This window comes from Camelina sativa, chromosome 17 (assembly GCF_000633955.1).
Source record: "Camelina sativa cultivar DH55 chromosome 17, Cs, whole genome shotgun sequence".
Taxonomy (NCBI): Eukaryota; Viridiplantae; Streptophyta; class Magnoliopsida; order Brassicales; family Brassicaceae; genus Camelina; species Camelina sativa.
The window spans coordinates 10,470,926-10,480,546 of NC_025701.1; the positions used below are offsets into that span (position 1 = coordinate 10,470,926).

General features: G+C 38.2%; 3 protein-coding genes, 1 long non-coding RNA gene and 1 pseudogene across 4 annotated transcripts; 4 read left to right on the top strand and 1 right to left on the bottom strand.

The window, feature by feature from the left end:
• The window catches only part of LOC104756556, a 2,284-nt pseudogene extending 482 nt beyond the window's left edge, over window positions 1-1,802 (top strand).
• LOC104756555 (UPF0725 protein EMB2204-like) lies at window positions 1,528-3,937 on the top strand. Its single transcript, XM_010479160.2, has 7 exons — window positions 1,528-1,614; window positions 1,840-1,923; window positions 2,373-2,513; window positions 2,624-2,810; window positions 2,906-3,024; window positions 3,119-3,205; window positions 3,284-3,937. The coding sequence occupies exons 1-7, from the start codon at window positions 1,591-1,593 to the stop codon at window positions 3,671-3,673; spliced, it is 1,032 nt and encodes a 343-aa protein (XP_010477462.1). The 5' UTR covers window positions 1,528-1,590; the 3' UTR covers window positions 3,674-3,937.
• Window positions 5,206-5,942, top strand: LOC104759352 (UPF0725 protein EMB2204-like; the record flags this gene model as incomplete). The annotated part of the gene is made up of 4 exons (XM_010482294.2): window positions 5,206-5,241; window positions 5,366-5,512; window positions 5,608-5,794; window positions 5,860-5,942. Coding segments are annotated over exons 1-4 (453 nt in total), but the record flags the coding sequence as incomplete, so codon positions are not given.
• Window positions 5,944-6,317, top strand: LOC109130254. The gene is made up of 3 exons (XR_002036370.1): window positions 5,944-5,981; window positions 6,074-6,160; window positions 6,247-6,317. It is a non-coding gene; the product is annotated as an uncharacterized LOC109130254 (long non-coding RNA).
• Window positions 6,665-9,221, bottom strand: LOC104756557 (inositol-pentakisphosphate 2-kinase). Its single transcript, XM_010479163.2, has 8 exons — window positions 9,051-9,221; window positions 8,841-8,945; window positions 8,500-8,706; window positions 8,234-8,381; window positions 7,996-8,036; window positions 7,789-7,899; window positions 7,111-7,713; window positions 6,665-7,015 (listed from the first exon to the last, which is right to left on the bottom strand). The coding sequence occupies exons 2-8, from the start codon at window positions 8,943-8,945 to the stop codon at window positions 6,893-6,895; spliced, it is 1,338 nt and encodes a 445-aa protein (XP_010477465.1). The 5' UTR covers window positions 9,051-9,221; the 3' UTR covers window positions 6,665-6,892.

Sequence of the window (9,621 nt, forward strand, 5' to 3'; positions counted from 1 at the left end):
TCTCTCTCTCTCTCTCTCTCTCTCTCTCTCTCTCTCTCTCTTCTCTTCGGTATCACAGTTTGATCATGTAATCAGCTTAAGTCTCTGGTCTTTGCTCTGTTCTTTGGCTAAAGTTTGTGTTTTTTTCACCTGTTCTTTTCGTCTCTCTGCTATACGTTACAATTGAAGTCTTTAGCTCGATTTAACTCTGGAACTTGGGCTAAAGTTTATGTCTTTGCTTTGTTCTGTTTTGGTCCTCAACACTTGGCTAGAGCTTGTGTCTTTGTTCTGTTTTGGTCCTGAAAACTTTGCTTAAGCTTGTGTCTTTGCTCTGTTCTTGGATAAAGTTTGTGTCTTTGACCTCTTCTTTGTTTGGTCTCGCTGTTCTATATTACAATTTGAAGTCTTTTCATCGATTTAACCCCTGAATTTGGCTAAAATTTGTTTCTTTGCTCTGTTCTTGTTGTGTGTTACGTCTAGTGGCGGTTACAACTACGGATGTCGAAGTAGCTAAACTTCCAAATGAGCCAGTTTTGGATCTGACCGAGTGCGATAATCAAGCGCGTCAAGACACCGTTCTGATGGTGTTGTGAAGGAAAATGATCAACCGAGACTGCAACAATACAGAAAAGGGGACTTGAGTATGGCTTCTCACATGATGAGACTTCAAGAAGATGAGAACCTTGATTATGAAAGTAACGCTAGCTCTTCAAGCTTCGAGTTTCACCGAGCTCGTGGCGAGCGTTCGAATCAGAATCATGGCTCAAGAGCTTACCCTTCGAGACAAATGCCATCCAAATGGAATGATGCTGAAAAGTGGATAATGAGCAGACAGAACGTGGTGATGAGGAAGAACAGTCAAGGGAACCGTGTGCCCGTGAGAGTTGTGCCTGATAATGCAGGTTACGAGCATAACAAATCTAGGATGGATTCGTGCCGCTATGGAGGAAAATCGTTGATCGATCAATCTACACAAAGCAATGATCTTATGGATACAACAAAGGTTCCATCACATGATCACACAACAGGTAAAACAAAGGTGACTAGTTTTTTTTTTTTTTTTTTGGCGAAATTGTTTGATTCTTGAAGCTGACCACGGAGCTTGACAAGATAAGTATTTTAATGTGTTGTGAAGGTGGTCCTGCGATTCGTTCTGTATGTATGAGAGATATGGGAACTGATATGACGCCAATACTGAGTCAAGAACCTTCAAGATCTGTAACACCAGTTGATGCAACAACTCCTCTTCGCAGCCCGACCTCATCTCTCCCTTCTACCCCTAGAGGTGGCCAACAACAGGACTCTTCTATGTCGCAGGACCAGTCTAAAAACACAAGAAGAGAACTTTCTGAGGAGGAAGAGAAAGCGAAGACGAGGAGAGAGATTGTAGCTCTTGGAGTTCAGCTAGGGAAGATGAACATTGCGGCTTGGGCAAGTAAAGAAGAAGAGGAGAACAATAAAAAAAAATGAAGATGCAGAGGAGGCACAGAAGATTGAGTTTGAAAAACGAGCTACTGCATGGGAAGAAGCAGAGAAATCCAAACATAATGCAAGGTATGTGTGTGCTCAGAGCATGAGAAGCTTAAGTTGGAGTTGAAGAAACTTCAGAAGATGAAGGAGTTCAAACCTAACATGGTATAACCCTCTAGATCTATTGCTTTTGGTTCTCGATTTGGTAATTGGATTAGAATTTGGTTTGGTTTTGGATTGATAGAAGTTTGTGATTTTGGATTGATAAAGCTCTACTATTTTCTGTTACTTTCATGTTTTGTCAATGCAGACGTTATCATTAGAGATTATCCAACTCAATGAGGTTATCTTTAGTTTGAACAAAACTAGCAATTTTAATCTATCTTTCAGTCTGATCGATCTCTGGGACAGAAACTTGCAAGCCATCTGAACGTGAGGCCAAGCATCTCCAAATATGTTAAGTCTCTCCGTGAGGTACTACACATAATCTCATCACGTAACAGTTTCCTACTGTTTCTGAATGAAGCCCTAGAAATACACCCAAAATATTTTTGGTTCTCCCTTTACTTGTCTGAACTGAACTGAACCGAACTAAAAGATATCCGAATCAAACCAAACAGAAATATTTTAGGGTTCTATATGGTTTGTAAACTTTGTATATAAAAGTTACATATCCGAAACCCGAAAAAACTGCTCAAGACATAGTTAATTAAACATGTTGGACTATACAAAAGACATAATTCCTTCACAGAGCAATTATTCTGATGTAATTCTTTCATCTTCTTATTGTTTAGATGAGGTTGATTGTGTTTGAGATGACTAGCTAGTGTTCCTTTATCAAAACATTCAGGGTACCGATCGATACAGTGAATCGTTCCTATATCACCGATTGATTATTTTTTCTAATGGGTTTTCTTATGTAGGGTTTTGATTATCCCAACGATAACACTCGCCACCTGCGCCTTCGTCGCTTTGAATGGGGAGATAATCATCCAAAGTTTCCTTTTGGTTCCGTGGTCAAGCTTTATGCTAAGTTGGGGCTTCATCGTTACAATTTGTTGGAGGTAAAATTTTTTGAGTGCTCTATGTAATATCGATATGGTGTGACTATTATTATTATTATTAGTATACCAAATGAAATTAACTTAGCATTCTCAATTATCTTTTCTTACAGGGGAAAAACTTGCAGCTGGATAGCCTAAAGAGTTTCACCGTGAGCATAACTGGCGGTCCTTCCTCTTACTACGTCAGTCTGGTTGCACGTGTTCCAGATGGCGGTTTGCAGCAAGCCTTTCAAGTTCTTGTTCAGGAAAGGAGTCTTGGCTTTCTAGACTTGGGGTGCCCTATCGCTAGACCTCTAGGTAATTTAAGATTTGACTGAGACTTATATTTATGGTGCATTTAGACTTGGTTTGTGGTCATTACATCTTATACATCTTATACATTTGCTTGATAGTGACCGAGCCTTTCCTACGTCCTCATAAGGCTCAACCACCAGATGGTTTGTTTTTCAGTGATGAATTGCCTGATTGGCCGTCAGAGATTGCTTTCAATGATAGAAAACGGTTTCACCTGGTAAGATCATTAGTAATAACTAACACAACTGACTCACTCACTTGTGGTTTTGCTTTTTGCCTTTGTAGTGATGAATTATTGATAAATTTTGCAGGTGAAAGAATCTGAGTTGAGAGACAATGACTGGATTCGCCTCTATTTGGAACTTGCACTTGTTTTTCACGACAGGACTCTTACAGAGGTGAGCTTTTCAATGATAGTGGCACTCCCTACTACTGGTACTAATTTGATTCACTCGTGCATGGTTTTGTTTCTGCAGCGCTATCTCTCCCAGTTGGAGATTGTGCAAGTGTGGATTGAAACTACTCAAGATGTGGAGCAGCCTAACTCCAAAAAGACTACAATTTTCTACATAACATATAAAGACTTGGCCAAGGCTCGGCTTGGTGAGCCGGTTGATCGCAGAGCTATTGTTAGAAGAATCATCAATGAAGCTACAGCAAACTTCCGTCTCCGGGGTCGCTATTGGTTTGCAGAAAAAGCTCCGGACACTGAGAAGGATTATGTGCTCCTCCCTGTTGGAGAAAAAGCTCTGGACAAGAAGCAGCGTTCTAAAAGGCTTAAGCGTTGTTTAGGTGTTCTTAGACTTTGGCGATTATCTAATCCTAGGTGCCACCAGGTATACAAGACCCGTCGCCTGCGTGCTTAATTTTCTAATCTATTGAGCTCGGCTGCTAAATTAAGCAATGTGGTCCCACGTTATCAGCTGCTTAACTACCCTTATTATTAATGGTCTTCTAAGTTATTTAATTTGTGCTTTTGGACTTTTAAGTTGATCTGTATTTTTGTGTTTTTTTTTGTAATTTATAAGTAGTGTCGACTGTCACAAACAATTAAGCTAAGTTAACGTAATAGGGGAATGATGATAACTGATAAGACATTCTTCTTGATTAAATAGAAAGATTACAAGAAACTCAATTTCTCTTAATAAAAACCATGAACTCTCTCTGATTACAAAAGAAGATGCAGAACAAAATGAAAGTTAAGATCAGGATCTTCATCATATCTTGAGATCCTTTGTCTCACTCACCATTAGTCTCAATATTCCCGCCCTCGAAATGAAGCTTGTCCCCAAAGCTTAATTGATGGAAATTGTTGTTGCAGAACTTGTTCTAGGTTCAAGAAGGATGAAAGTTCACCAAGCATCTCCAACTTGTAAGCTCTTTAAGTCAAATCCCAACTGTACCATCTTGATTTCCATCTATGCCATATAGAAAAGAAGTTATGCTAAAAGTCACACCAAGTAGTGAAAAACAGAAACTGCAGCTCTCTTTTTTTTTTATCTCCATGTACTTTATCCCTTGGTCATGTTTGTGAATCCACCAAACTGTTACAGAAGAAAAACTGAAATAGTAATTCCAAGTCCACAATGTTTCCAAGGATTAGCATATAAGACGAGAGTGTGTTGTTGCTTCAGTGTCACTACTAGATGTGGTGGCCAGTGGAGGAGGAGACTGCAACTTATAAGAAACCTCCCCGAACTGATCAAATCTGTGTTTATACTCAAACTGCCGCCTGTGCTTCTTCCACTTCACGCCTGTGCTTAAAAACTGCAGCCAAGAAATCACTTCCAAACTGCACTTTGTACCTAAACTGAGTTTGCAGTCTCTTCAATTGGATCGCCGTTTGTGATTCCTTGACTTGACACCAACCACTTTTATTTCATGAATCTCCTCTACGACGACCTGTTGAGAGTCTTCTTCACACATAATCAAGATCTCTCATCTCTATATCATATCACACATGTACAATCCCATCCACACGTTTCACAATTCAATTCTAAAGATAAACAAATGAATCCCACATAAAAAGATTATTACGAGAAACTTCATATCAAATCGGATACACAAACAAAACGAATCAAAACATGTTACCAAACCCAGGTTTTAAACTGACGAAATACAAAAAGCAAAGTTTTCAAATCAAATCACCATCCATTCGATGAAAAAAGAATGGTTTCAATCTTGTTTGGACAAAATTAGTCAAATTAACTACAACGATTTCGGTTCGGTTAGTGTCCGGTTAACAATGGTTTGATGAAAAAATGAACGGGCTACCAAACATCAAATATTTAAAATTGAGAAGGCCCAACTAAAGCCCAGAATGAATCCTTCTTCCCTAAATTTCGTACTTAAACGACGAGCAGAAAGATGATTCGTCGGTTGGCCTATAACACAAGACATGATTCCTCCGGAAAGCAGTGATCGTGAATCTGATGTAATTCTTTCATCTCCTTATTGTTTAGATTGTGTTTATCTGTCACAAATGTTAAGGGTGCAATTATTGTTTGATTGCTCTTATTATATTTTCATTAATGGGTTAAGTTTCTTATATTATATAGGGTTTCGATTTTCCCAACGGTAACACTAACACTCGCCACCTGCGCCTTCGTCACTTCGAATGTGGAGGCAAGTATCCTAGCTATCCTTTTCGTTCTTTGGTCAAGCTTTATGCTAGGTTGGGGCTTCATCGCTACAATTTGTTGGAGGTAAAAAAATTTGAGTGCATGCTTTATGTTATATCGATATGGTGTGACTATCAACTTAAATTATAAATTGCATTCTCAATTATCTTTTCTTACAGGGGAAAAACTTGCAGCTTGATAGCCTAGAGAGTTTCAACATGAGCATAACTGGCGGTCCTTCCTCTTACTACCTTAGTCTGGTTGCACGTGTTCCAGATAGCGGTTTGCAGCAACCCTTTCAAGTTTTTGTTCAGGAAAGGAGTTTTGGCTTTCTAGACTTGGGGTGCCCTATCGCTAGACCTCTAGGTAATTAACGATTTCACTTAGACTTGAGTTGAGTTGTGGTGCATTAATTATCGTACATCTTATAGTGACCACTAAGGAGCCTTTCCTGCGTCCTCATAGCGATCCACCACCACCTGATGGTATGTTTTTCAGTAAGAAATTGCCTCGTTGGCCATCATCTTTCACTGATGCAAACCGGTTCCACCTGGTAAGATCATTAGTAATAACTCACTTGTTGTGGTTTTTTTGCTTTCTGCCTTGTAGTGATGAAGAATTATTGACAAAGTAATTACTTTGCAGGTGAAGGAATCAGAGTTGCAAGACAATGATTGGATTCGTCTTTACTTGGAACTTGCACTTGTTTTTCTCGATAGGAGTCTTACACATGTGAGTCTTTTTTTCTTTTTGTCTCCCTTCCATTGGTTTTTGATAGTGGCACTCCCTCATTGGTAATTATTTGATTGTTTCTGCAGGACCATCACTCCCACCATCTCTCCCAGTTGGAGATTGTGCAAGCGGCGATTGAAACTACTCAAGATGACTCCGAGAAGACTACAGTTGTCTACATCACCTATAATGACTTGGCTATGGCTCAGGTTGGTGAGCCTCTACAGCGCAGAGCTACTGTTAGAAGAATCATCAATGAGACTACAGGAAACTTTCGTCTCCGTGGTGTCTATTGGATTGGAGACAAGGATTCTGTGCACATCCGTCGGCCTTCTAAAAGGCTTAAGCTTCGTTTAGGTGTTCATAGACTTTGGAGGCTATCTAATCCTAGGTGCCACCAGCTGTACAAGACCCGTCGCCTGCCTAATGTCTAGACCCCTCATTATCAGCATGCTTAACTGTTGTTATTAATGGTCTTCTAAGTTATTTAATTCGTGCGTTTGGACTTTTTAGTGGATCTGTAATTTTGTGCGTTTAGTACGACCAAGCTCTACACTATCTCTTATTTTGTGGGATTCTTTGCATATCATCTAGTACAAATGAGTCTTATGAATTGAGAGAAGTGAAAAGAGTAGGAACCTGTTACGTGAGAACTGAAACATAAAAATACTTACTACCAATCAAGAATGTTTTTGAGAGCACCCTCTATGAAATATGAAAAGTCTAGAAGCATCAAGGTTGATCTCCTTTCTTCTTCAGCATCTCCAGGTGGTATGTGTTCATGATCTTCTTATCTAATTCGTAATAGACTTCCATTTTCTTCAAAGGTCTCATATCAAGATCAATGAAATGTACCTGCGGATGACGTAGACCTCAGTTTATGAGAGGAATAATTCAATCAAAGCAAAGATTAATTAAGTATATGAAGGTTAAAAAAAAACCACATGTACCTTATACTCAAATTCTTGCTTTGTTGATTCGAGATGAAGATTACTGTGGGAAGATGACCTTGAGAGCCCAACTTCTGTTGATCTAAAACTCATCATTACACTACAGTCCTTTGCAGTGGCAGATATTAGAAAATCTTTCAAAATATTCACTTTTTCATCCAGTGGAATTGAATGCATGGAACTATATTGATTTAATGATTTACTCTTCTCCAAGTCTCTGCACACTTTACATGGCTGGTCAATCAAGTCATAGTACACGTGAATCGCTCCCTCGATGTTATATTTGTCCAGCTTTTGGACGTCTAGAAGCTGATCTAGAACTTCGGATGAGTAAACAGTTTCTGCTACAAGCTCTATGAAACGATCTGCACGTAAGCCATCATTGGTTTTGATGATATCTTTGAGTATCTGCTCAAAAGCTACTTCAACCTTTGAAGTTGTTTTGCATGTGCCGCCACCTAAGCCTCCAAATACCAAAGAACCGTTCAAGAACACGCGGAAATTGTTCTGAGGTGTGGCGTAGAGTGCTTTTATTGCTCTGTGTATTCTATCTTTGGAACCAGAGAATAGGTCTAAGGGATCATACTCACTGATTTCTGATATCTGCAATACATGGCTTTAACGTGTAAGACATTGTGAATTTTGAGAACGTTCAGAGTGATGTAGGAGAAGTACTACCTCGTTTTCCTTAAGCTTCAGAAGTTGGTGCATTTGGAAACGAGTTATACTCTTCTTAATAACATTTTCTTCAGCTATGAAACTTGAAGATGGAAGAAATCCACATTTGGGCTACTTCATCAGAGGAAACATGTATCAGCCAGAATATATAGCATTCAATGGCTAAGCCAACAAATAAAGAAAGCACAAGATAATGATCATGAACACCTTTATTTCAACACTTAAGCATGGTTTATCCTCAACATGACCTGAAAGCAGAGGAGATCATTAACGCTGCGATATGTATCTATCTAGAAAGCAAAAACCATAGCTTAGATCCATCATAAATTTGACTTAAAGCGAGAGACAAACCTACAAGGTCACATCATAGTTTACTTGGAAGTCAAACAAAACAATGAAATAGAGAGAGCCTCATCAATGATCAAATACACAAAAATCCATTTACCGTGAGCGAAAAGTGTCAAATCATCCATGAGAAGCACGGAACTGCGGTTAGTATCAACACTGGCTGCATCAGCTCGCCAAGAAGGGCGCTGAGATGTTATAATATTCTCAACAGATTCAAGAAATTCCTTTGCTACAAGAAGACGTATCTGCAAAGTTGCAACAATTACACATGGAAAATACCCAAATCATCATCCTTTAAAACATCCATAATGTTGCATAGAAACGAGTTACATCCATGATAAGAGAAGAAAAGAGGAAACATACTCCAGGATTGACATGTTTACGACCCAACAAAGGTCTCATGACATGTTTGACAAACAAATACTCTTTAATCTCCTTGTTCTGGCAAGATACAAGTTCCTTAACGTCTCTCCAAATAAGCTTTTCATGAGTAGTTAGACCATTTTCACTTTTGTCTCCATTTTCATTCCCATCTTTTGGCATTTTATGTATCCTCATCATCTTTCCCAACTTCACACATAACACACAAACAAAACAAAACAGATAGTTTTCAATGTAACTACTTCTTTCCATATACCAAAAACAATGACATTAAAGCAAAATCGTGTTTTGGTCTGAGAAACAGATCAAAAGAGGAGACTAACGAAAGTGGGAGAAGATCCAATGTAAGCGAGAACCAAATTTACAGCTCCTTCGCCTCTATATGACCAATCGACTGCATCCTTTGGTTCCAAAACAATCTCCTCCATCTGAATCCAAACACAGATAAACGAACGCAAACGTGTTTTACACAAAATCAAAAACGTATATCTCTCTTGAGCAATGATTAAATCGTAAACAAGCTATGGATGCACCTTTGAGTTTTTGGAAAACAATGTAGCCGACTTAAAAGAACGATTAAGAAATAATCATGAATGATCTCTATTAGTATCAAAATCTAATACTAATAAGAGAATTCGTCATTCAATTCTTGAGATTACGCTCGTCCCTCAAAAAGAACAAGAATGCAAACAAACTGAAATTACTTTTTTTTTTTTCGGAACAGAGTGAATGTGTTTATTAAAATAATTGATTTATTAATTTAAGTGACATTTTTGCAAATTACAATATAAAGGAGGGGATAAATGGAATAATAATTAGTAACATGTAAGAATATTTAGCAGAAGATAATAATTATATATTTGAAGGATACTTTTTTTTTCAATTGAAACAAACATTGTGAATGAATCCATGGTGTGACAAATCAAGTGAAAGAAATATTTGTATTTTTTTTTTTTACGTTAGAAATCTTTGTAATTTAAATGCTTAAAATAAGGCGAAGTCAGAGGGGTTAAGACCAAGTCTCATACTAAAAGTTTGAAGATTTCGTAATTGAGAGAGAATATAAATAGTTATTTTCCCGGGAATTTAAATTTGTTGTTTGTA